The sequence below is a fragment of the Callorhinus ursinus genome, unplaced genomic scaffold (assembly GCF_003265705.2).
Source record: "Callorhinus ursinus isolate GAN/ISIS: 27379988/994484 unplaced genomic scaffold, GSC_fseal_2.0 scaffold20, whole genome shotgun sequence".
NCBI classification, from domain to species: domain Eukaryota; kingdom Metazoa; phylum Chordata; class Mammalia; order Carnivora; family Otariidae; genus Callorhinus; species Callorhinus ursinus.
The window spans coordinates 5324657-5351686 of NW_027397082.1; the positions used below are offsets into that span (position 1 = coordinate 5324657).

The window sequence follows — 27030 nt, forward strand, 5'->3', positions numbered from 1 at the left end:
GTCTCACCTTTAGAAGTTAGTGGATATAGGTGTAAAGAAGTAATTTTTTGTTTACTTCTTATACAAGAAGTCTTAAGGTAGACTAAGGGACACATCCTTTACACACAGCTCTCCTTGGAAGATCAGCTTTTGACATATCCATTCCCCTTTCTTTGGCTTCTTTGCCTGATAATCTCCATTTGGAGTGGAGGACACACCAGCAGTGAGCTTGTCTTCATGGATTCTTCACCTTCTTCAAAAGAGTAGCAAGTCATCATGATCATCAACAACAGCTACTACTACTGTTCCTTACAAAGCACTCATTTCAGGCCTGCATTATTCTACCGATCTAAGGTGATATACGTCACCTTAACTAATTTCACACCAACTGTGCAGTAGAACTTTCTGTGATGATGGAGATGCCTCCTACATGTGCTGTCTAATGTGGTAGCCACTAGCCCCATGCAGCTACTGAGTACTTGAAATGTGGCTAGTGCTACCAGGAAAATGCATTTTTCTTTCATTTAATTTCAATTAATTTTTATTGAAATAGCCATATGGCTAGTGACTATTGTATTGGATAACACACAGTGGCTTGGGGTTTATTTTTTAAAGAAAATAAAGCTCTGTTTTCATCATCAGTAAGGACTTAATGAGGACTGCCGTGAGTGAATGGTTCAAAAATATTCTTGAAGCTACAAATATTTTAAAAGAAGTCTCATATTTTACATTTGGGGAATTTTTATTCCACCCTTCCCCATCCCGTTAAAATTTCGTTTAAACCATGTCTGCGGAACATTAGGGTAGCATAGAATCATTTCTAAACAAAGAACACTTACAAGAGATGTGGGTGATATCCTCAAATGAAACCTCGTTGTCATCCAATCATCCCATGTGGTCAGCAATGATGGAAACTAGTCTATCCATTGAGAACTGGAATTCTAATTACTAATTTCCCAAAGGGAGACATTCACCTCCCCTTATAAAATGGGATGACAAAAGAGGGTTTTATGTTTTGGGTGTCCGTGGAGAAACACAGTTTTCAGATAAATTCTTAATTCACTTTGGGCCCTCCTCTTACTAAAACCACCTCCCCGGGAGTTCTCTGGTTTGTGTGTGAAAATATGAGAATAAATTTAAGGTGAAGAAATTGATTAGAAGACTCGATTACATTTCCGCTTAGTCCGCTCAGTAACTTACACTGTTACCACTGTTAGAGAAAGAGAGCTAAGTATCCCTTGGTTTGAACCATCTGTCGCGAAAATGTGACATATGTTTGCTTTGTTTACTCAACAACCAAGTGTAAACTGATACACTGAACAAGAAATCCGTGTATGGTGTGACCCTGAGAGCGCACACACGTGTTGAGGAGGGTGCTCCATGAGGGCGTCAATCCTCTCATACCTAACCCTGAGGAACACGTGCATAGGCGTGCAGATCGGAGGGGTGTCCCTTGGTTTTGGGCGCGGGAAGAGGCGCAGACACCCTCCAAACAATGCGCAGCACGCATTTGAGCGGCTGCTGCAACCAAGGGGCGCGACTGGCTGGTGTGGAGCTGAATGGAGAGCTACCCACCCTCTCCTCTTTCCTCCTCCTTGTCTCCCCGCCCTTACTCCCCCGCCTCAAACTTTACCCAAAGCCTGTGCCCTTTTCAATTAGCCCCACCTGGATCAAGAGGAGCGTTTTCTTTCTCTCCTCCGCAGCCCGTTGTCTGGTGCAATGGTTTTGCAGATTTGACAGCTGAGCTCACCCAGCCTCGATTCAAACTCGGTTTCCCTTAATGATGAACTTGGATATCAGGAAAGATCCCGAACCCAAGCCCTGAGCGGCCAGACCGCCCTCCGCCACTGTTCCATCGACTCCTCTCAGGACCCAGTGTAGGCTTCGTTCCCCTGGGCGCCCCCCGGTGTACGGGGAGAGGACTATGTGTTCCGGACGGGGTAGGGAGGTCAGCAGCATGGCCGAGAACGAGTGGTCCCAGAAATTGGGGCAAAAGGCTGTGTATGTGTTGGGCGTTTAAATTTATTATTATTTTAACATTTACTCTTGAAACAGCCAAGATGGAGGTTAGCTTATAAATTTCCCAAAGCCAGGTCTGGCGCGGTTTAAATGCAGTGGCCGGGGGTTCCGCTTTTGTCTCCTTGCCCGAGCTCCAGGGGAGAGAGAGAGAGAGAGAGAGAGAGAGCGAGAGAGAGAGAGAGAGAGAGAGAGAGAGGGAGAGAGAGAGAGAGAGAGAGAGAGAGAGAGACTGCGTGTGCATGTGTGAGTGCGTGCGCGCTGGCGTGGATCGGTGCGTGGGCACATCCTGCGATCTCGGCCGGCTCCGAGGGTCTGGGTCTGAGTGTGTCCTTAACGCGCCAAGTCTTGAGTCATAGCGCGACTGACGTGGGGAAAAACTTTGTGTTCGGGAGAAGGGTCTGTCTGATTCGATTGCAATAGGACGGAAGAAAGAAAGAGCCCTTGTGCTTTGTGCCCTTTTGTGTCTGAGTGAGTGTGTGTGTGTCTGCGAGAGCGAGGAGGAGAGAGAGGGAGAGGAGAGAGAGAGAGAGCGCGTCAGGCAGCCCTCGCGGCCGGCTGCATAGCGCTGCGTGTCCTGTGCGCGCGTGCGGGGTCCGGCGCCGAGTCCCACCGCGGACGAGTGTGTTCATCTGCGGCGTCCGTGCGTGCGAGCCTCAGAGGGGGCTGGCGGGAGCAGGAGCAGGCCGAGGGTCCTCAGGCAAAGAAATCTGGCCTCGAAACCCGCTAGCCTCGCTCAGCTTCCGATATCCCTAACCTGCATCCGAGGGCCGGGGGGCTCTGCTCGGAAATCGTCCTGGCCCAACTCAGCCCGTTTGAGCTCTCGAAGATTACCGCATCTTCTTCCTAGCGCAGAGAAGTGAGCCCGGAAAGGGAACGAAGGGGCGGGGACACCCCCCAAAATAAATAAATAAATAAACTGGCTCCTCGACACAGCTGGACACGGTCGGTTGAGTCCAGGTTGGTGGCATTTGGAGAGTTTTCTCGTTCGGTGGATTTGGGAGCCCATTGCCGCTCCCCCACCCTCTTGCAGGCGCCCCTCAACTTTGAGGTCCCGGGGCGCGCGCGGCTAGGGCTGCACCTGCCCCGGCGCTCCAGGGCTGCGGGCCGGTGCGCTCGCCCCAGGCGGTGGCGTTGATGAGCCCGAGTCCCGGCCGCCGGGCGAGCCTGTGCGCGGCGCGGACACCGGGGAGGGAGCGGAGGACCCACAGCGGGTAGGGGCGCGCGAGCCGGGTTTCGGCCCCAGCCGGGACGTCGGTTCCCCCTAGCCGGACTGCCTCAGAAAGGAGGCGAGCCCGGGGAGGAGCGGCAGACGGCGACCGCGGGCAGCGATTGGTGGTTTGGCTGAAGAGGGCCGGCAGCGGAGCGAGCGAGCTGGCTGGAGGAGGGGGCGGCGAACTTCCAGGGAGAAGGGGCTCTTTCTGCGCCAGGGCTGGAGAAAGAGCTGCCGCCGCCGTGTGCTTCGACTCCAGGCAGCTGCTGGCTCCGCTCGCAGCGCTCGGAAAGTAACGTTATTTATTTGCTTGCGTTCAGCCTCTTGGGTTGGACCCGATAGACACCCCTCGGACTTTGGGAGCTCGCGTCCGACCTCTCCAGGCCCTACCCTGCCCTTGCGGGCGGCTCCCCGGAATACACGTACATCCCCCCCCACCCCGGCGCCCCCTTCCTGCGCCGGGACCCAGTTAGGGGTGGGCCCTCACCCGGGCGCTAGAAAGTCCCCCAAGGCGGGAGCAGGGGAGGGCAGAGGGGCGGGGAAGGTTCTAGCGCTCTCGGCTCTCATTGCAAAGCGCGCTCTCCCTTCCAGGTTGGGTCAGACCTGAACCCCTAAAAGCGGAACCGCCTCCCACCCTCGCGCCAGCCGCCCGCGGGGAGCTGAGTCGGCGGCGGCGGTAGCGGCGGACGGACCCGGGAGTTTCCTCTCGCACTGGATGGAGCTGAACTTTGGGCGGCCAGAGCAGCGCGGCCGTCCGGGAATCGCTGTATGCTGAGCTCCCTCGGCGAGACCCAGCGGCGGCTCGGGATTTTTGGGGGGGCGGGGACCAGCTGCGCGCCGGCACCATGTTCCTGGCGACCTTGTACTTCGCGCTGCCGCTCCTGGGTAAGTCGAGGCCGTCGCTAGCTTTCTAACACGCTGAGTCTTTCCGAGGGGTCCTCGGGGCAGCCCCCCCCCCCCGCCCCGCAATTGCAGCGCGGTTGCTCTGGGTGTGGGCGAAGTTTCGTTTTGGGGAAGGGGGTCTTGAATCCTCAGCACCCTGGGCTTGGGAGGCGGTGATGGCGCGGCACTTGCCCGCAGCTTTTTGTGCTTGGTTTTTATTTTCTGTTCTTTTTAATGGCTTATCCTGGCGGAGAGTTAAGAGGTCTGAGCCCCTCCAGCCCCGGGACCACGCTCCTTGAGAGTCCCGGGAGCTCGCGAAGGCGCAGCGGGGCAGGTGGGGTGTGGGCGAGCATTGGACTGGGAGAGCAAACTTCGAAGGGAAAACTTTTCCCCGAATAGGGTCTGAGCGCTCCCCGCCCGGCGGGCCGCGGACCAGGGCTCGCCCGCCCCTCGCCCGGCGCTCAGCCGGCAGCCGCCCTCCTCTTCGGAAAGCCCCCCGGCTTCCGTCGGGCGGGGCCGAGCAGCTGCTCGGACCCCGCTGCCCCGGAGCGGCGGGGCGGACACGCGCGGTGGGCAGCGCGCGCCCCGGGGCAAACCGCAAACAGCCCGCAAAGCCACGCTGGGCGAAGGTTGGCGTAGCCTGGGAGAGCCGGCGGCCGGAGGTCCCAGGGCGGGAAAATGACTCCCCGGCGTAGAGGGGCGGGCCCGCTGGCTGCTCAGGGCACCCCAGACGCCTGGTCAGGCACGCGCCCTCGCCCGAGCCGCAGGCTTCGGGGCCCTGCCCGGCCGCCCTCACGCTCCCTCCCCTCCGCCCGCAGACGTGCTCCTGTCGGCCGAGGTGAGCGGCGGGGACCGCCTGGACTGTGTGAAAGCCAGCGATCAGTGCCTGAAGGAGCAGAGCTGCAGCACCAAGTACCGCACGCTGAGGCAGTGCGTGGCCGGCAAGGAGACCAACTTCAGCCTGACATCGGGCCTGGAGGCCAAGGACGAGTGCCGCAGTGCCATGGAGGCCCTCAAGCAGAAGTCTCTCTACAACTGCCGCTGCAAGCGGGGTATGAAGAAGGAGAAGAACTGCCTGCGCATCTACTGGAGCATGTACCAGAGCCTGCAGGGTACGCGCCGACCGTCCTCGCCCCCCACCCCCACCCCCCACCCCTCACCCCTCACCCCACAAAGGCAGGCGGGCCCCTCGGCCGGGTCCGCTGACCTCATCCCCTCCTCGCTTCTCCCCAGCTGCAGAATGAGGACCTTTCATTGGCCCCCAGGGACAGCGGCAGCTGGTGTTTGCTGTTTGCTGCCTCCCGAGCAGCATTGTTGGGGCCTGGTAGTTGGAAAACCCATGACGGGGTGGGGGACACCCCCCCCCCCCGTCCCGGGGCCCCCCCGACCCCCCCTAAAACCGGGGCGAGCCTCCGAGTACGAGCCCATTAAAGGACAGGGCAGGAACTCACAACTTCTTTCCAAGGAGAGCTTCAGAGGATAAGAATACAAAGATTTGTCCTGAATCCTGTCGGGAGTTTCTCCCCTTTCTTCCTCCCTTCTATCTGTTCCGACATAAGATGAAGAATTAAGAATAAAAGGTCCGGTAGACTCTATCTTGACCCTCATCAAACCTGATCAAAGGCAGAAAAGCCATTTGTCATCTTAGATTAGCTGAGTCTTGAACCAGCTGGTGTGGTTCAGCCTTGGTTAACACAGAAGTGGCTTTGAGAGAAAGAGGGCCACTTGTCACAACCATCCATTCCAGTGGGAATTTTTTGGTCCTTGTGTGCCAGAGGTGGCTGGTGTCTGTAAATCTAACACAGCCATCCAGTGCATTCATTCTCCACGGAGACACCAGACATTTGTAACCTACAGATTTGACCTCTCAGCTGCCTCCTACTTCAGAACCTGTTACAGTGAAAACCTATTCCAGAGGCTGTTTCATAACCAGCATCCCGGCTTTCTGGCCACATGCTACATTGAGGGGCAGAGAAATGGGGGCCTCCTTTGGGTCACTTTTCTTCCATTGGCTCCCGGAGGTAAGCTGGGCTGGTGACATCACTGGTTCCTTCCTCTCTTATTTCATTCCTTTGCAAAGAGTGGGAGAGTTTTCTGGCAAGATCAGGCTGGGTTGCTCTCCAGTGTTTTCATGGCACTCTGGGGAGAGGAAGGACAACAAAGGCAGAGGGAATGCAACCCAACCATAGCCAAATAGATGCATTTGAGACTTTTGAAAGGTTCAGCATCTTTTTGTTACACAATCATAACATCGTTAGGTTTTAGATTCAGTAACAAAAACTCCCTGAAATATGTCTGCTTTCCAGATCTAAGCCCCATCGTTCTGTTGTTTTTAGGAAATGATCTGCTTGAAGATTCCCCTTACGAGCCAGTTAACAGCAGATTGTCTGATATATTCCGGGTGGTCCCATTCATACCAGGTAAGCAGATTCGTGCTTCCACTTGGATGCCTTTGCCTGCTTGAAATCCATTGGCTTGCATTCTCTTTGGCTCTCAGAGAGCGCCTAAGTAGATAGTTGAATGGTGCAGAGTTTCTGGGAAATTAGAAATAGGATGATGATAATGAAGAGGCAGAATGCCTAGAGATGATTGTATGACTTGAAAGTAATTCTAAATGAAGTAATGTGGTGCAGTGATTTGAAAGAGGTTGGAGGGAGGTGACTTGGTTGAATTTTTTTTCCACATTGAAATATGATTGGCTAGCTCTTGCATAGGGACTTCTGTCTGTAGGTGGCAATCATACTCCCTTCTTGCTACCTACCATTCACAGTGCCTCCCGGCAAATGGGATGCCTGTCAGTGATGCCTCTTACTTTATGAGACTTCTGAAGATAATCTTAGATTGTTGAAGAGTTTCGGATGGACTCACTTGTCTGCCTTCAACTCTACAATTTGTTAACAATTCTATTTTTAATTTGTCCTGAGCAAGTGTGTGCATGTATCAAAGAATGTCTTACGGCCCCAGTGGCCCTTGAAAAAGTGGTCTCGCTTCCCATGGTTTGTTTTGTCGTCTTTGCGATTCTCCGTTTGTTTTGGAAGTGAACTTAGTTTCAGAATTAAGTTTTTCATAACACTGGCATTCAGACAGCCCCATAAATAATGAGCAAGGCAGTAATTTCTCTTAATGACATACAGATTCCAGACTGATGTTGTCTTTATTTGTTTACACTTAAGGCATTTTCTCAAGTATATACAGCCATCACAAATGATATGTTTTGTTGGTGGTTGTACATGGGGGTGAATGTTGAATTTTATGAGATGATGGTTTGTTACGGGTGAGAGTGTTCTGGTGTTTTAAACACTTTCTGTTTTCCTGCAGAAAGCCATAGAACCACGGGTGTATGTAAATACCGGTATTATGTGTCAGTGTATTATACATACGTTCATTTACTCACCAACATCCAATGAGTACCTAATGTGTTCTAGCCATTGGGATTTTGGCAGTGAGTCAGACAGATGTCGCCCCTGCCCTCGTGAATCTTAGAGACAGCCAGCAACTGGCATTTATTAAGCCCCTATTTTATTCCAGGCACTGTGTTAAGAACTTTTTTTAAGATTTTATTTATTTATTTATTTGTGAGAGAGATCAGAGGGAGAGAGACAAGCAGACTCTGCACTGAGCCTGGAGCCCAGTGCTGGGCTCAGTCTCACGACCCTGAGATCATGATCTGAGTGGAAATCAAGAGTCTGATGCTTAACTGACTGAGCCACCCAGGCGCCCCGTGTTAACAGCTTTTTATCATTAACTTAGATAACAATCTTCATGTGCATCTTGGGTATTATTATTTCGATTTTAGGAATGAAGTGATTGAGGCAGTGTGAAGCTAAGAAACCAGCCCAAGATCACAAAGCTCATGATTAACGAAACCAGAATTAAACCCAGATTTGTTTGATTCTGAGCTTTTGTAACACCCACCCCTTGTTACCCAGAGTGTGGTCTTTTGACCAGGGGCATGGACATCACCTGGGAGTCGGTTAAAAGTGTGGAATTTCAGGCTCCATCCCAGACCTACTGAATCAGAACTTATGTTTTAAGAAGATCCCTGGGCTGGGTGCTTCCTATACACATGAAGCTTGAGAAGCATTTCTCTACATTATTCTGTTTTTGGTTCAGAGGAGAAGTGTGTGTGTGTGTGTGTGTGTTTTGGGATAAGATATAAGGGTATAGGTTTAGTATCAGAGGCATTCATGTATTATCCAAATAATGCTGACGATTTGCACCCCGGAGCCCTGCTAATGCTCCCTCCCCATCCCCTTGGCCCAGCTGGGGCAGTGTCTCAAGTACTGGAGGAAAGATGCACAGACCCATCTGAGCCCTCACAGGGGCAGGTCTTTAGGAGCTGGGGTGGGATGTGGCCCATGGCATAGAGTCTCAAGGCCAGATAGAACCTGGCCTTCCTAGTGCTTGGAGGGGTAGTGCCTCTTGCCTGCTGCCTGCCCCCTGGAAGCCTTACTCCTTACCTTTGTGCTGATGCTTGGAGGGATATGAGCCTTCCTGTGGACAGTGAGAGTGAGGACGCGGGCTAGGAGCAAGGCTCATTTGGGTTTTAGTTTCAGAACTGCTAGGGACTATAGGATCGCAACAGACTCATTTTCCCTTTCTGGTGCTCTCTTTTCTTGGTATAATGAGACCATGGGAGTAAATAATCTTTAGTCCTAACAGGTCACGATAATGAGGGAAGATTGAAGTCACCTGCAGAACCCATTTACTGTGCTCTTCAATTGTGTTTTCAATCCTTGCGTTCATTCTACAGTTACAATGGCTTGGTCATTCTCAGCTACCCCTGGGTTGCCTGAAAATCTTCTATGAGTATTGGGAATTCTTCTGCATATGGGCCAAGTTTCACCCATTCATTTTCTTGGGCCCCTTTCTCAGCCAGGTTTCTTTTCATAGCAGATATGACCCTGACTTTGTGAGACCTGTCCTGCTGAGAACTCAGAAGTCGTAGTGAATTAATCAGAGCCAGGAAGGCCTTGTCTGGAGCTACATTTTATCTCTCAAGGGCGTTGAATTTAGGTTCCAGCACTAATGAGCTTTGACCTCTGACAGTGACGGTGTTCCCTAAGTGGGTATAGGGAAGCCAAATGGAACGTTGAGAGGTTTTAAGTCATTGAATAATGCATATTATCCAGTTCGGCATTTGTAGAATAGGGAAGGACAGAGGAGCAGGATGATAAATGTTGCTTTTCGTGGTTCGAGTCAGAGTTTCTAGAACATCTCTCCTGCCTTCAAAATCTCTCTGAGGAAACCAGGACAACAGGGCCTCTGTCTCTTACAGATGTGGGAGCAATCAGAGTTTCCATATTTGGGTTTCTTTGCCCAATGTGAGGTGAATGTTTATCCACATACATTAAGTGTGAGCTGAATTGTCTCACTGAACAAGGCAGGCTTGACGTTCTTGTGTTTCCCTTTTCTTTGGACTCCTCAAAGCTGCAGGCTCCTTTGCCATTGTTTACTTGATCACCAGTTAAAAAGCCATATTGAGGTGCTGTCAGTGGCCTGACAGGAGCAAGGAAGGGAACAGAAATGAGATAGAGTCTCAAGCCTGTCATCTCTGTTCTGAAGCCTGAGCAGCAGGAAGGAAATCAAATAGCCGAGTCAGGCGAGAATTGGGGGATTGCAGGGGCGCAGCCCTTGTGGAAATGCATTGGTAGAAGCATTTGGCCTTGAAAGCACTTTTAAGGGCTCGAGGAGGGGCCTTCGTTGTGGGTTGATGCCATTGTGGTTTTTTAGGGGTCTCGAACAGGAAGAACCAGGCAGTGAGTGGGAGCGTTCAAAGGAAAGAGGGAGCCAGTGCGAGAGGATGTCCGAGGAGAGGCGACAACACGGAAAAGGGTCTTGGGAGCCAAGAGGGCAGAGCCGTGTGGGCACATGGAGGCTCAGAGGACAAAGCCGCCACGTATGTTTCACATCTGCCATGACTCTCTGCTCTTTAACCTTGCCTTTCCTTCTCTGTGCAAGTTCTAGAAGCAGCGAGAAGTAAATAGTGATTTGAAAGGGAGATGAACCTCTTGGCCATGTTTTTGGACTCTCTGGAGGGGGAGAGCAAAGTGGCAAGAAATTTTGAAAGTACGGTGGGTGCCAAGAAGAGTGAGGATGGAGGATCAAAAGGGGATATAAGCCCCTCTATGGCAACGAGAGAAAAAGAGAGGGCGCCAGGGTTTAAAAGTATTGACGGGGAGGTTGGATTTTGTAGAGAGGAGTCAAGAGAGGCCAGGCCTTTCTCAGAAATAACCAGAGCCGATGGTATTGCAAACAAGAAGCGAGATGGGTGTGGGGAAGAGGGGCATTAGGATTTGACCATGCGGACTCAGTTTGGTAAAAGATAAAGGTCTAACTCTCTGGCTCTCTCATCATTTCCTACCAAGTCCTAGGAATGGCTTAGATCTTCCCAGGAAGCCGTAGAATCTTGACATCGGTTCCCACGCAGTTGGAAATAGTTTGCTTCAGTAGGAGATGCCCCTAAACACTCTTTCCAGTGTTTAGGCCCCTTTTTCTGAATAATGCTGTGAATAATTAGCCATGTTTAGCATTTCCGTTTTAAGGCGCCGTCATACTTATGTCACTATGGAAAAAAAAGCCTTCTTAAAATTTTTACATGTTGAAGAAGAGTCTTATAAGGTCCTGTGCTGTCTTGTCAAATCAGGACAACAGAGAGAAGTGTTTGTAAATACCAGCTACTGGGGTATGTGGTGGTCCTTTGCCTTCCACTCAGCTTTCCAAAACCCCTCTAATCATGTTGTCCCCATAGATGAGAATCCCCATTGGTTCCTTGTTCCCTGTGCTGGCGTATGGTAAACTCCTCCCCAGGCCAGATCACACCTGCCTTCCTTCTCTAAGCCCGTCACCTCCCCGTCCACTCAGGCTCACTGAGCAGTCCATTCCCCAGGCATTTCCTGTGCCTTTGCTCATGCTCTTGCCTCTGTTGGGGAAGTCTCTGTTAGTTCCCCGAGACCTAGACCCAGTTTCATCTCTGGGGCCATGCTGGAATTCACCCAGACAGGCACTTCCACTCAAGACGCTTTCGTGCTGCATTTTGTTCTTGCCTTCACGAGAGCTGTTAATCACAGGGTATTGAGAGGACTTACGTACGTGTCTATCTTTCCCACTGAGAAGTTATGTATGTGTCTGTCTTTCCCACCGGAAAGTTGGGGGACCCGCTTGCTATGCGGGGTGTATGCTCAGCCTGGAGCCTTCTTCCTGGTCCTGAGTAGTCACCTCGTTAACCATAGGTGCTTGAATATCAGAGAAGGGCTGTAGAGATCCAGTCTAACCTTCTGCTTTTACAGAAGTGAAGCCCAGAGAGGGGAAGTGACTTGGCCAGGGCCACAGTGTTTGAGGGTAGCCTCGAGGACCTTTGCTAGAGCATGGCAGTGCCTTCGGGGAGGCCAGTGTTAGCCTCTTTCTGTTCTGCGTGCTCTCTGGACACATTTCATCCATGCCTGGGACCGCTGCTTCCACTTAAACTGAAGACTCAGAGCCTTCCCTCCTATTCTAGCCTCTCCTGAGCTCTCGAGCGGCATTTCCAGCTGAGTCCTGGACAGCCCTGCCTGGATGTAGCTCAGTTACTTCAAACCCAGCACGTCCAAAACGGATCTTACCACCTCTCCCCCTTTCCTCCTTACACCCTTCTCTTACCGAACCTTCTGTCTTACATATGGCATCGTCTGCCTGAGTTACAGGCTTCGGGGTTCCTGCCCCCCGCCATTCTCATTCCTTCAGCTGGACCCATCACCAAGTCTTTCTGAAGTCTGCCTGCTGTATTTTGAGTTGCTCTCCTCTCTCCATTCCCTAAATAGACTCATCTTACCTCTCACTTGAACTTTGCATTGACCTTCTTCCGGGCATCCCTGTGTCAGGTTCCTCCCAGTCCAACCTGGCCTCCTCATTGGCAGGCCTCATCTCAGCACCCCAGTGACTTAGAAGAACTGTCAGGCTTCAGTCTTCTTGCAGAGATTGTTCTACTAAGTGACCTTGCATCTCACCCTAGCCGCCCTGTGTCCCGACAAGCCAGTTAACCACGGGCTGTCCCACCAGTGCCCTGGGCAGCTTCGCGCCTCCAGCCCTTTGTGCATGCCGGTGCGGTAGAGAGAACACATGCTTGGGGTCTGCCTACCTGTGTGCGTCTGAGCCCTGCCACTCCCTTCGTCTTGGGTTCCTCCCTCGACCTCAGTGTGCCTCAGGCTCCTTGGATGTGAAACGAAATGAAGGTTATTCCTTTGCAGGTTCTTGTGGATTCAAAGACGCTGTATGTAAAACACTAGGCCCCGAAGCATCCTGGGCCTCAGTCACAGCCACACTAGCTGTTGGCTCGCTCCTGGCTCCAAGACCGGGACTCTTTTCAGCAGAACTTCTTTCCCGATCATGGAACAACGAAAGGATGGCAATCCTGAGCCTTCTGGAAGGCTGTTCATAAACGACCATGGACAAAAGTGAAAAATCTAGCCTTTCTCTAAAGGGCCCTGGAGGAAAGTCCTGCCTCTTCATAACCCCTTTTGAGTCTGAACTTCCCTGTGGGGAAGGTCTTCCTTCTTCCTGCTCTGAATCCCCCTGTTCCTTTGGGCCCTGTTTTTACGCTCTTTTGTCAGAGGTTAGTGTGCTGCAGCTGGTGATCACCCGGTGGTGGGGGCTCTTCCTGTGCTTAAGAATTCTCGTGATCAGCTTTCCCTTCTCAGCTTGACTAATTCCCATTCTTCCAACCTCTCCTCATAAATCTGCTCTCCAACGCCCCTCATAGCAGGAAGAATTACTGCTCCCTGAGAAGAGCATGCCTTAAACCTGGGAGAGGCGTCCGTCTCCACAGGCTGTGCTACGTCCACTTACATCTCACTTTCACAGACCACTACTTTTGGTTCGAATTCTCTCCCCTCCAGTCCCTCAGCACCTCGTTTTATTTTATTTTTTGTAGAACAGTAAGAAATTACAAATAAGTTTAAAAAAGGAAAAGGAAAATTTAAATCACCCCTAGGCACAGCTTCCAAAGGTAACCACTGTAAACATGCTGATATGAAACTTTCCAGTTTTTTCCTTTATATATGAATATGTGCATATATGTGTGTGTGTATATATACACACGTCTTTGTTTTTTTTTTTTTTTTACAAAAATAAAGTCATAGGCTCCACATACTTTCTGATTACCAGTGTGATGATCTGAGGAAAGTGTGTCTTCTTGTATCACTGACTATGTCCCAAAGGAAAATTTTGTTACTTTTGTTACTTAGATTAACTGTCAGAAGTTTCATGGATAAAACAGCAGGTCACTCCAGTGGCAAGATACTTATGGCCAAGGCCTGGATGTTCCAGGGAAGGCTGTGAAGGTAGAGACAGTCAAATATTTTTGCATAGCGTGACCGTAGGTCCTGTTACCAGAAGAGGGGAGATAAAACATCCATGAGTGACAGGTAATTGCATGAACCGAAGATTGTTACAAGGTGCAAAATTATTTATAGCCAGTAGGTCTGTCCTCATTCCTTCTCCTTAGTCCTTAGAGGTGTTTCTTTCTGCCATCTCTTAATTTTTCTGCTGTCCAAGCTTATTCTTTTCAAAGGATGTCCTTTCTTGGTTCTCGGGGATGTAGTACTGATTCACAAAAGACGGTGTCAAATCAGGATTGTTTGGTCCAAGGAGCACTGGTCTGGGAGTCAGGAGACCTTGGGCAAGTGTCTACCCTTCCTATAAGAGGAGAGGTAGCCACTCCTTTTATAAAATGACAGCAGTGGACTAGAATGATCTTTCACATATTTTCCTTCCTTTTCCAAGGACCTGCGTATTGAATCTTGAATTATTTTCGGACTTACTGTTTTTCTTTTGAGCACTGTCTTCGTACCAGAGAAACTTGTGATCTTGGTATATATATATATTTCACATTAATAACACTTATAAAGCATAATTTATTCAATATACACATTACTTGAACCAGAATGTGTTTAAGGCATCTCATTTGGATACATGGAAGAAGACGAAACAAAATAAGAAGTAAGTGGGAAAAATAGGGACCAGGGGAAAATGAGATAGGAAAGAGAAAAACAAAGCCAGGAGTGAGTTCAGTAGACACAGTGCGTGTCAGAAGATTATATTTAAACAAATTAAATGATCAGAAGTGCCTTGTTTGTTTTACAAAGGGATAAATAAAATCACTGGGTTATAGATGCAGTAGGACTTTTGGAGGTCATTCTAGTCCAATCCCTTTAGTCTACTGATAAGAAAACTGAGAGTTCCATAAATTTCTAGGGCAGTAGAACATAAATTGTGCAGCACAGTGATGACAAGTAAAATTAGGTGTGTGTTTGTTTTTAAATTGATATTCGAAACTCTGCACATCCTGGCATTTCCCCACCTCCTTTAAATTGTCCTTCACCTATTCAGGTCTGTGCACCCGTTGGGAAGGCACTCTTGGTTTTTATGCAGTTAGGGTGACAACCACAGCCATTGACTTTAGTTAAGGGGATTGTTGTCTGTTGTTTTGGAATTGTTTCAGAACAAGGGTTAATTAATAAGTCTCTGGCAACAGGAACCAGGAGCCAGAACGTTAATTTTCCATATTTTTTGGCCCCCTTCAGAGTCATCTGCAAGGGAAAGTGAGAAATCATTTTTTGTTGTAAGCCCTCCCAGCCTTCAGATTAAAAAAAAAATTAATCTTTCATCTGGAATTTTTTGTTAAAGAAGCTAACCACTTCCCGTAATTTAGAGACTCAGCTAGCTGGGTCAGTGATGAAAACGAATGGGTGATTTGCATAAGGGGCTAATTTATTATGTCCCCTGGGCATTTCTTTCATCTCTTTCCATTCTAATTAATGTTCTAAGAGGGTCTATCACCATATCAGAAATTAGGGGTGAAAGCAGCCATTGTTAACCTTTATTCTTATGATTTTTTATCTTCTGTGATCTTTTAACCATTTTCTTTTCACAGCCAAGAATTTACAGAGATAGGGCTGGGGAGTGTATGGAGAGGGGGTTTCAGGGCTGGGCTCTTTTATGATCTTTATTCAAATAGTAGGTTGTTGTAAAAAATAAAAATGACTCAGGATAGCTCTCCAACCACAGAGGCAGTTGCCGGGCGTACAGAAGCATACAACCATGGTGCAGAATTGTTTCTAAATTCGAGTCCCCTAAAACCCTATATAAACATGTATATGCACACGCAGAGTTATAGATGTGTTTGTACATCTGCCTGTTCATGTCTGTGGGTGTTGATAGTGCGTGCGTGAATGTGGCTATCTGTATTATTAAATATTTTGCCTCAAAAAGATCTTCTTGACATGTGTTTTAGTTGGTTCTGGCTGTGACAAAGGCAGCTGTGTGTGAGACAGTGTGACACAGCTGAAGAAAGGCAAGAGAACAAGCAATTTCTTCGAAAATCAATTGCAATTTGCTCCTGCTAAATTGGCCCAAGGTCCGCCCCATCCAAGCATTAGCATATGACAGACTTTTAATCATTTGGTCAAATGGCCTATTTTTGGTCAAACCACAGTTCCCTCAGGGATTCTGCCCATCAGTCCCAGAGCTATGTAATCTTCTGACCTGCACACTTTTTAAAGGGGAGGTAGGTGTGGGGAGAGGAGTACCCCTAGAGAGTCCTGCTGAGTGCCCTGCACTGCCCAGCCTATCCATGGCTGGGTTGATAAGTCGAACCACATGCAATTTCATCATGGCATGATTTCCTTTTGGTCCCCGACAACACTAAAAGCTAGGTATTATCTCTGATTTCCGAGGAGGAGACCTGGGTTCAGAGAGGTTGAGTAGCTTCCCCAGGCCACACAGCCGATGAGTGGAAGAGTTCAGATTCACATCTTGCTCCCGCATCTCTTTCTGCTGTTAGGTGACAAACTTTTAAACACAGACCTGGGATCCTTTATGTAGATCTTAAAGTGAAGGTATCTAGCCCTGGTCTCACTCCTTAATTCCCGGTTTTTCTTTCTCTGTCTTCCACCTTAAAACACTGTTTGACAAAGGGCTTCTAATGTTGAAATAGAAGCCAGTATCTATTATTTTAATATTTATCCCTGCATTCTGTTGGGTTCTTAATTGACAACTGAAATCCAGAACATGCACGCTATTAAAACCATTCCTGTGGAACTGCAGAAATATTAACCAAAGAAGCAATTTCTGGATTGTATCTTTTTTCATTTCAGTGTGAGATGGAAGGCTTCTAAAGTAGAGCAGAATGCCTAGGGCCATTTTTTGTCATGTTGTCATATAAATAGCATTACACAGTGGTAAAGAAAGGAATACATAGTTTAGTCCCACTTTAAGGTGACCTAATATGCTATTCATTTGTCTTCCACCACGCTGGTACCCCTTTCCTTTACGTCCTTCTGAATGGTCTAAGAAGCACCATGCCGACTGTTATTTCTATTACCCTTTGCACATTATCGTTTGGTATACAGTTAATAATGTATGAAAATAAGTATTGATTGCATTCTTTGTCGGAATAGGCCAGCAGGTTTCTTAAAGCCCATGTTTATGAAATGTTTCATTGATCCCTGTTACTATGAGTTTCAAATAAACTCTTGATGAAGAAGATACCAGGAAACCCGTGCATTCTGAGGAGCCCTCATTGGAACCACTGTTTTCTTGCACTCTTGAGTGTGGCGGGTGGCATTTTGAAGGAAAAAAGGAGTGACTGGACTGAAACTCTAAACATAATTCCAATGAGACCTCAAGAGAAATAAAAATCATAGTAATTTCAACAGCTGTGAGAGATAATGAGCTAAGTGTTCACATGGAATACCTTGTGTCAGCCTTATTTAATAATAATTGTGTCTTAGCCCCTCTGGACGGATAAGGAAACTGGGGTCCAAATAAGAAAACTGTCAAAGGGTACACATCTAATGAGCCACATTCTTATCTAGGAAGCCTGGCTCCAGAATCTGTGCTATAGCACTCATTTGCAAATATATAACAGGAGAGATAGTCTTGGGAAAGTTAAGTGCACAAACTGCATGAAGGATTATCATGCATTTTGTAGTGAGTGATTATATACATATATCACTCATATATATGTACATATATATATAATGCATATATTTATTTTGGAATAAAGAGAAGAATTGGTCAGTTTCTATGACCTCTATCAGTTTTCAGTATTTCAGTGTGATGGAATGACATTTCTGCCAGATTCACTTATCTGATATTTATCGAGAATTTACTATGAGCCTAGTGTGAAGCCTAGGTGATTCAGGGGTAAATAGGACCTTCTTTTTTTGTTTAGGGATAGGTATAAACAGTAAAAATTAATGATGCAAAGTCGTAGGTGAATGAGCAGAACTTCACCAGGCTCACATGGAGCCTCAAGGAGAGAATAACTGACTTGATGGGGTTGTGGGTCAGAGGAGGCTTGCTGAAGGTGACTTGGGGCTGGGTTTTGAGGAACGGATAGGAGTTTGGTAAGGAGGGATGGCTGTGTGTGTGTGTGGGGGGGGGGGTTATTCTAGGCAGAGACAACTGTGTGGGCAAAGGCATGGAGTGTCCAGAGTGCTGGAAATAAGTCGCTTGCTGTGGCTGGAGCCCCAGGTACAAGCAGTGGTGGAAGGAGAGCCAGGCAGAGAGGCCGGGTTGCCACACTCGGGGGCTGGCCTTTGCTTCAGCAGAACTAGAGAAAGGATGATGGCTAATGTATCTTAGCATTGCTGCATTTTTAGGCTGAATCCTATGGAATTGCCATTTTTGTAGGCCAGCATGGCCGAAAAGCAGAAATTGCATGTGGTTCGACTTAGTATAGTTTTGTGTCATAAAAACATGCACAGGGCTCTGGATGCTTCTAGGCTAGGATATGACATAGGCCCGCTGAGAATGAGTAACTTCTTATCACACGAGGTACCCTCTGGGGCAGTAACAAATGGGGCCAGGAGCACTGTGCTGTTAGCCTCAGTCCCTAATGGACTCAGGGCAAGTGTAGGTCAGGTTCAGGAGTCTTACCTTCTTCTTGGAGGGCGGGGGACAGAGGCACGAGGCTCCAGAATGCAAGGACCAAGTGCACACAGCTCCCCATTTAGATGCCAGAGGTGGACAGAGGAGTCAGGAGTCAGCGAGGCTGCCTGGGCCTCACAGGGTGGTCCTGGGAAGGTGGGTGGGGGCGGGGGGAGGGCAGATGACAGCAGAGCAGACAGGTGTCAGCAGGAGTGAGTGCAGGACGCAGAGCGGTCTGGAGCCAGGTCCTGAAGGGTCTTAACGGTCGTGGTAGGAGAGCACGTCACTGCAGATTGTTCCTTAGACATTGAGTTACCCGGCCGGTGAAAGGGGGCCTGTCCTGGTGGGCGGTGGCAATGTGGACAGTCTGGGACCCCTGAGAGGCCTGAGTCTCCACATGCCCTTCTATAGCCTCCCGGTCCCAACCCCAGTGCTGCCCTCTGTCCTGGCCTCGGGATGGGACAGTGGCTCAGGCTGTCCTCCTGGCTGGGGGGGATGGCCCTGTCCGGCCTCCCTGTGGCCCTTTGGAGCCCTGATGGATAGTCCCTGTTTGGAGGACTCAACATGTGGGCTTGCTTTTTCATTTGTTTGCACAATAATCATCTTATTCTTCTGGCTCTCTGGTCCTGGGTCTCACTCGGCTCTTTTTGGCACCAGATTCTCAACTCGCTTCAGAACCTTTTGCAAGACCGCGAATAAAAACTCAAAGATTCTAAATGCAGGGAGTTGTCTTAATTGAAAGAGATGCCCGCTCAGCCCGGGGCGCGCCTGGTGAGGGAAGGATGAGGAAGGAGAGCTGCTGAGGCTGCAGCCAGTAATGACTGTAGCTCACAGAGCTGGCTCCGAAGAAGTGACTGAACCCTCTCTTGTGTCCTTTCTCGAGCCCCTGGTGTGTTCACGACATTGTTTTAAAGCTGTTGTTGGAGTAGGAGCAGGGAGAGATGGTGCTGCCCTTTTTGGCTGCAGGCTGATCTCTGGGTAGGAACGCACCCAGAGCTGGGCAGCACTTTCCCACATCAAGACTCACCAGGCAAACCATCTGCGTTCATTCCAGAGATTGGGGTGGGGCTGGGGAGAGGCAGGAGATGAGGTCCTGATGATCCTGGGAAATGATGAAATGCAGAAGAGCAGTGGTAAAGAGCAAAAGTCTGCGGGCTAAGCACACCCAGATTTGAGTTCCACATTCCCAGCACTTACTAGCTGTGGGACCACGGGCAAGTAGTTAACTTCCTCCGTTCTAGGTCCTGTATCTGAAAATGGGGATAATAATATTATCCAATTCATAAGATTATTGGAGGTAACACTTGGGAAGAGTGCTCGGAAGTGCTCAGTAAATAGTGGCTGAGTGACTGCCAGTCTCTGGTTTTAATGGGTACACTAACCCCCTTCTTCCTTCACTCCCAATGTATTAGCATGAGACAGGAAGAGATTATTGGAGTGGATGTAGATCTCTTCTGCTCTGAAACAATAAAAGGAAAAAGAGGAGACATCGATAACCATATGCTAGCCCTGTGTTGAACGGATGTGAGTGTGGTGAAAACCTAGTGCGTTTTATTATTATTATTATTGTTCTCAAGAATGTTTAAAAAATGTAATGTTTGCAAACAAAGTAGAAACAGTCGAAGCCTTGTTTTCTATTAGCAGTATAGGGTTCACTGGCTATGGGTACTTTTTCATTCTTGTCTTCCAAATTGTAATTTTAAAAGATGAGGCATTTCATATTCAAGAGTTTCTTTTGTCTGAAATAAATTATTCATTTCTACCCAGTTTCAGAAACAATGAACATAATACTTAATGCATCACAATTAAGCAAGTGTAGTTTCATATAAAATTATGTTCTACGCATTTTGGTGGCAAACAGAGCAGTGCATCCTATATCTTGTCGACATTTGTTCCGCATAAGCAAAGCATAAAGAAGTAGAGACTCAGAAATGCGTTTTTTTTTTTTTTTTTTCCTCTCCCGGTGGAGGAGGGGTAACTTCAGACCAAAGCAGCCTTGTTTTTGACATTCCACAGCTGTTGGTGGCTACCTCGCTCTGCAGAGAAAGTGAACTTACCGTGCATGGGGTCAGGTGGGGGTCAGAATTCTTGAGCAGCACCCATTCATCCAAGTCCCCTTTGTCTGGGTTTGAGATCTTTCTAGAATGTCTCATAGAAGGGCATTTGCTGGGGATTTGCTGGCCTGGATCTGTTGGGGACGACTTCCTTTTGGGTTTGGTGGCAACTGCTTTTTGAATGCTGGCTGGTTTATCATGTGGATCTTCACCAAGGATCTGGCTCTTGGAATTCCCTTCTTGTGCCAAGGTCTCCTTATGAAAATAGGCATTGCCAGCCAGGGGTGACATCTCCATAGGAAACCTCTTCAGGCTTCAAGATTTAGCTGTGATGGTCCCCAGGCATGTTTTTGAGAAGCCTCCAACTCGAGTCCCAGCCCTGAGGTCACAGTCAAAGTTGGCAGAACAGTTGTGAAGACATTAATTGTGAAATGCCGGCTGGCTGCCCAGCAGGAGGATTCGAGATGCCTTCATAGGTTATTGCATTTGATCCTCACAACAGCCCTGAGTGTTGGCCCAGTGTGGGGGTGGGGAGGATTTTCACATGTCACATAAGGGGAAACCAAAACTCAGAGAGGCCAAGTGATGTGCTTTGGCCACACAGCTAGTTGGTGGAAGGTGCTGAACACGAGCCAAGTTTATCCAGCTCCAGAGGCCTAGCTCCTTGCATGCGGTTCTGATTGCTGCTTTTTTGACTGTTAAGTCAAGAACCAAAGCAACCAAATGCAAGATGGATTCTCAGCGACCTCTAGTCTAAGCACGAGTTTGTATCTGAATGGAAAAAAAATGACATCTTTCTAATCTGGGGGGAGATTTAGAAAGAAATCTGTGGACTCGGCCACGAGTTTTCCCAGATGCTTCCCTGTGGTTGACCCTGGTTTAGTTTGTCGAGTGCCTGCCCTGGCCGGTCGGACTGCCCCTACGCCTCTAACGATATGGGCACTCTTGTGCTCTTGGCTTGCACCTGTGTGCTGGTGCCACACCTCAGAGTATCTGCCGAGTCTCTTGCTCTGACCCATATTTCCTGCATGGGGTTCAGAGGACCTTGGAGTTTGAACTCTCAATTTGAGGAGCTCCCTTTTAGAATATATCCATCCAGTTGCCTGCCGGATAATTCCATCAAGATCTTCTGGCCAGAAGTCTGGCAAGTTCCCTATTGAACTTGCCTTCTCTCTTCAAGCTGGGGGTGAGGCAGAGGCATGTTAGAATCTTAAGGAGGTGTCTTTCTATGTTGAGGGGAGCAGTGCTGTGGTGGAAAGAATATGGATTTGGGGTCAGGCCTGGATTTGCATCAGACTTCATCAGATCATGATGTAGGCAAGTTCTTTAACTCTGCTCAGCCTCCCTGCCTGATTTGTCAGGTGGAGATAATACCCGCTCTGCAGAGTCACTGTCAGGCTGGGATCTCAGTGGTGGGAGTGTCTACCACACTGCATGCCCCCCCGTCCAAATGATAGAAGTTCTTATTGAAAAAATGAGAACGTACTCATTGGCCTCCAGACATTTCACTGCACGGAGGGAGGGCGGGGGCGAGCCTGGCCCTTGTGCTTTCGTTCCAGCTTTCTCTCAGACTTTGTGGCTGCTTCTGCAGACCCCTTGGTGCACTTGTATTTGCAGTCTTGAGATGAGCGATCGATGACAGATCGCCTGGTTCCTCTATAATAGAAAGCGGCCCCACCGTGTGGTACCATGCACCAGCTGTGTACCTCCCTTGCTATACTCTGCGGCTCTGCCTTCTGGTTACTTAGTTTTCCCCAACATTAGCACGCCGAGCGGGGGATCAGCCATTGACTTGTTCCTCCACACCCTCGCCCTTAAGGGAGAAAGTGCAGTGTACACAGATAGACCTTCCAGAAAGGGCTCTTATGCAGATCCGGCCGGTGCTCAGCTCCTGTTGCAATGTACTCTGGAGGCTGAGGGAAGGAGAGTTATTGTGGGTTCACACGCAGGGTGAGTCTCCTGACTTGAATGCAGAATTTTCCTATTAAGAGCAGAACCAAACAGCTTTTTAGGTAAGTACTCTGATGTGGGCCAGAAATTCCCGGCAAATATTTACCCTAGATATAAAACACTAAGTTAAATGTTGTTTGGAAAACCCTAAAATAGAAAAATTTATACTCAGGGTTTTATTTTTGGTAAATGTAAAAAGAAAAAAAAGGCCTATCTTGTTTTCCATTTCTTCTGAGCTGCCTTTTACGACACAGAATGATGACAAAGTGGTGTCCCCCTGGCCTACCCATTCCTGCAGCTTCCCCCTTGCTCACTCAGTCTTCATCTGTGTTCCGCTCTCAGACGCATACCTCCCCTCGACCCCAGTGACTCCGGTGTTTTTGCTCTGTAAGCCTTGACCATGGACATGTCACCGTCTCAGCTGGAGGATCTTACGAATTCCCACAAGCTGAGCATGGATGCCATTGTTGGCAGATTTTCCTCCCCACCAGCTTCCAGGAGTAAAGGGATTCTATAGACTGTGGTGTTTAAACTCCCAGAGGACTGGCAGTGGTGACTTGAGAAATTCTTGACATGTGTCAGGTATCTGGGTTTGAGTCTCCAAGCGTCGCATTAAATAGGTCACTTTCTTTGGCTGGACCCCTCTGTTCTTCTCTGGCAAAGCAGAGTCTGTGGGTCATCCCGGTGTTTCGAACCTAGCACCTTCACATGTTTTGTGCTGTCGTTGTCCTCTGGGGGAGGGATATGGTACTCTGGAAGCTGTTCCCATCCCAGCTGTGTTGGTTGAAAATGGTGGTGCTACAACCAGATGATGTCCCCAGGAACTTTCTATTCTGACTGGCCACATGCCCTCCCATGCTTTGTCAAGGATCTTTGGATGACTTCAACAAATCCATCAACACAATTTTTAAATAACAACAAGTTTCAGAATAGCAGCAAATACTTACCCAACCAACCTCTTATGGGCTGGGCATCGTGCTAGGTCCTGAGGGCAGGGGCACAGACAAGACAGATGAGGCCCCTGAACTCAGGAAGCGTACGGTCCCATGGAGGAGATGTAATGAGTTAGAACAAGTATTTTTGGTTGGCAGTAAATACTCTGAAGAAGACAGACCATTGTGCCGGCAAATAGAGGGGAAAGGGAAATCCCATTACGCAGAGAAATCAGGAGGGATTCCTTGAGGAGGTGACTTTGCCCCGAGATCTAAATGCCAAGGAAGAACTGACCCTTCTCAGCACTGGCTGAAGTACATCGTTACAGCATGAAGGCCTCCAGGTGGGCAAAAGCCTGGTGCACTCTTCATGAACAGGGACACCAGGGTGGTGGGACCCTGTGTCTTTTTGTCAGTGATGATCACCTCTTGCTATCCTGGGCAGCGGGGTGAAAGGCCACCACCAGGGGTTGGGAGGGAACTATGGCCAGGAGGGCTGATGGGGGAGCAGTAGGAGGCTTCAGACCATGGCATCTGCTTTCGGGGCTCATGTAACTTACACCAAAAAGCATCCATAGCTGCATTACCACACTCTAGAACTCTGAGCTGAGAACAAAGCAGCTGTCTGAGTCAGAGACTTGGTGTCTGAGTGTGGCCAGAGTGACCAACTTTGCCTTGAAAATGTAATTCTTCGGCGATAGTTCTCTGTTGGGGGCTGTTCTCTATTGATTTGTCTCTTAAAAAAAAAAAAAAAAGACAATGCAGCGAGAAATAATGATAGAATATTGGAGTTGAAAGAGCCTTTTATGATCCCCAAATCCAGGTCATGGTTGACACATGGCTGACAGAACTGGAGGCCGGAATGGTTAAGGGCGGACTGGTCCAGGAGCTGAGTCCCAAACCCCTTTCCCTGCCCTCAGCAGACATATATGCAGAATGTCCACGGAAAACAGGCCTGGAGGATGGGGAGACTTGAAGGCGTGACAGCTTTGTTCCTGCAGGCATCTGGACTATCCTCGGAAGAGGAATTCTTAAATAATTGGCTCCCTGCCCACTCCACTGGCCCCATCTTGTCTCATCCTCCTCCAGAAGGCTCAGGGACCCTTCAGCCACTCTGCCTTTTTTCTGCGCTCAAACCCATGAGGCCTGTTCTGTCTCAGAGCTTTTGCTCTTGCTCCCCTCATTGTCAGGAATGTTCTTCCCCTTTGTCTTCACTTGGTTGACTTCTCCTTGTCATTTTCAACCCACAGGGCTCCCATAACCACCTCCATAAATATTCTCCCCCTCCCCATCCTTTAGTACATCTCCCTGTTTCGTTCCTTCATAGGACTTAACCACTCTCCAGAATTATTTTGTTGTTTTACTTGTTCGTCTGTTTCTCTCACTAGAATGTTAAGTTGTATGGAAGCAAAGACCTCGCCTCATCTGGCTTGTTCACTTCTCTGTCCCCATTCCTAGGAAGCCACTTAGGACACACCGAACAAACAGTTGTCGAATGAGCAAATGAGTGAATATGCAGAGTGTGAGCCAGGGAGTATTTGGTGTCCTGCACTTGTGAAATAAGACAGAAGGGTACACCATCATGCTTTTAGAGAGCTTGTAGACTTGTTGGGTAGGTGCGTCTGTTAGGATTCTTTCTCTTATGAATGATGGAAAACTTACCTCTCACAGGCTGGCATAATGAAAGGAATTTGTTAGCTCTTGGAATTTATAATACATCCAGAGGTAAGGCAAGTTTCTGGCACTGTCACCAAGAACATGACTTCTTGCCCTCCAGTCTTGGATCTGCCCTTTGTGTGAAGGTATCATCTTTAGGGTCAACAGAGTGACATCTTCCAGAAGCTCCACACTCCTCCTTCATGATCACAAAGGGGCCTCAGCATTTCCAGGCATCTCAGCCTCACAGGTGCCATCCTTGGCCAGGTGCTTGGAGATACAATGGTGAACAAAATCAGATGGGTCCTGCCTTCATTTCATGAGATTATTGTCTAGCAGGGGAGAGAGACACAAATACAGAGAAAATCCCAAGCCTGAACAGTGCTCTCAAGGAGAGGCTGGTGGTGCTCTGTAAGAGCCTGCAGTAGGGACCAGACACGGTCTGGGTGGGAAAAGAGCTCCGGGCAGGGAGAGGGTGAGGCCGGTGGTGTGAAGAAGCAGGCTTGCAAGAAGGCCAGCCGGGGATGAGACTGACAAAGTCAGCTCAGGCTGGGTAGGACTCTGGGGAGGTGCAGGCCTGCGTACTCCATACAGGCCGCACGCCTCAGCATCCCAGGGCGCTGTGGCAGGAACTGTGGGGCCTGCGGGGTTTGCTCAGCCATGGCCATCATTGTCTCATCTGAGGAGGACCAAGGGCACCCGTCTGAGAAAAAGAAGCGCCTGGCGCACAGGTGTTGGCAGGGATTTAATTTATTTGCTTTTCAAAGACAGCCCCCTTCTTTTAGGCTGCTCCCCCCAGCCTCAGGTGAACTGGGCTAATATTCCTACCTGCCCCAGGTACTTTCAGGGACTTGTTGGCAGGCGTGTTTGGAATGACACATGGCAGGTTGCTCTGTGAACTCCATAGTTCAAAACCAAGTTGCTTCTGGGTGTTTTGATTTTCCTTCAACTGTGCAAAGAGATACGGATTCGAGACAGTTTGAAACGACGAGTCTTGGAACTCTGCGGCCAGAAGAAACCTGAGGGAGGGAGCCTTTGGTTAAACTGTGGAAGGTGAGATGTGAATTGTCGAGACTGTCTTCCAGCTGGGGATTTGAGGTCATCTCAAGGTCGGCCACCTCTCCTCCTCTGTGGGCAGTGCGTCCCCTTCATGCCCTTTCAGGCTCCAGGAGAAGGAGTAGCCATGGCTCTTCCCACCTGGTCGGAACAAACCTGTTGTAGCTGAAGCTCGGGTCTGGACATTGTGGGTGACTTGGCCTCGGCCTCATAGGGAGAGAAAAGCAGAGCCCCAGGGTCTTCTGGTCTCTAGCTCTGTGGCTGCTCCCCTGCTCTCCTCCTCCTCCCTCGCCCCACATGGACCACATTCCAGAAGGCGCCTAAGACCATAGATCTGTCTGATTCAGCCCGTGGAGCACACCACCGGCTGCCCCGTTTGCCTTCAGTGTTTTTAAAAGGGAACTACTGTAGGCAAAGTTGAAGTCTACAAAAGCATCATTGAATAATTGATTAATTCTACAAGTATTTTCTGAGTGCCTTCTTTAAGCCAGACATTGTTCTTCATGTTGAGGGGATAGTGGGAACCCACCACATAGAGATCCTTCCCTCAAGGAGCCTGCATTCTGCCTGGGAGAGAGAGATGGTAAAGGAATATGTAATGAAGACAAAGAGAGGAAGGTATTGTCATGTACCTGGGTGAATGATGGTGCCATTTTCGGAGGCGAGGGAAGACCAGGGGGGTGAGTATTATTTTTGCTCTGGGAGTTGAAGATTTAGACTTCCATTTTGGACATACTAACTTTGAAATGCCTTTTGTTCTTCTGAGCAGATACTTTCCTCTCTGCCTCTCTGGAACTCAGTCATCATGGAGCTGTTGTTCATCCGGTCCATATTTCATGCTTTATGACATAAATATTTCCATGAATAATATTCCACTCTGGATGGGCACTTACATTAGTTCCTTGCTTTTGAGATTACAAATAATGCTGCAAGAATATTTTTATTTTGGCCTCTGTGTGCATATGCAGGGGAGTTTATACTTATAAATAGAACTCTTGGGTTTTGGGGCCATGCATATTTTTTTGGGTAATGGTTTTATTGAGATATAATTCACATATCATTTTAGGAAACACACATTTTCACCTTGTTTTTAAATCGTCTGAGACTAGATTTTATTTTTAAGTAATCAGTACATTTTCTTTTTTTTAAGGATACATTTATTTTGAGAGAGAGAGAGAGCGTGCACAGAAGTGGGGGGAGGGGCAGAGGGAGAGAATCTCCAGTAGACTCCCCGCCGACCGCAGAGCCCAACATGGGGCTCAGTCTCGTGACCCAGAGATCATGACCTGAGCCCAAACCAAGAATCGGACACTCATCCGACTGAGCCACTCAGGCGCTCGCATAGACTATATTTTTTAGAACCACTTTAGATCTACAGAAAAAT

The 27030-nt window shown here is 48.7% G+C and overlaps 1 protein-coding gene across 5 annotated transcripts in view; it reads left to right on the top strand.

The window, feature by feature from the left end:
• The first annotated feature begins 2539 nt into the window (after positions 1-2539).
• The window catches only part of GFRA1 (GDNF family receptor alpha 1), a 216104-nt gene continuing 191613 nt past the window's right edge, over positions 2540-27030 (top strand). The window contains exons 1-4 of one of the 5 annotated variants that reach the window (XM_025881053.2): positions 2540-2955; positions 3800-4093; positions 4909-5202; positions 6427-6510. In XM_025881053.2, coding sequence (XP_025736838.1) covers positions 4054-4093; positions 4909-5202; positions 6427-6510 — 418 coding nt within the window. In that variant the 5' untranslated portion in view covers positions 2540-2955; positions 3800-4053. Of the gene's footprint in view, positions 2956-3158; positions 3210-3341; positions 4094-4908; positions 5203-6426; positions 6511-27030 lie in introns of those variants that run through there. The other 4 variants (XM_073904146.1, XM_073904145.1, XM_025881054.2 and 1 more) reach the window with 4 other exon arrangements.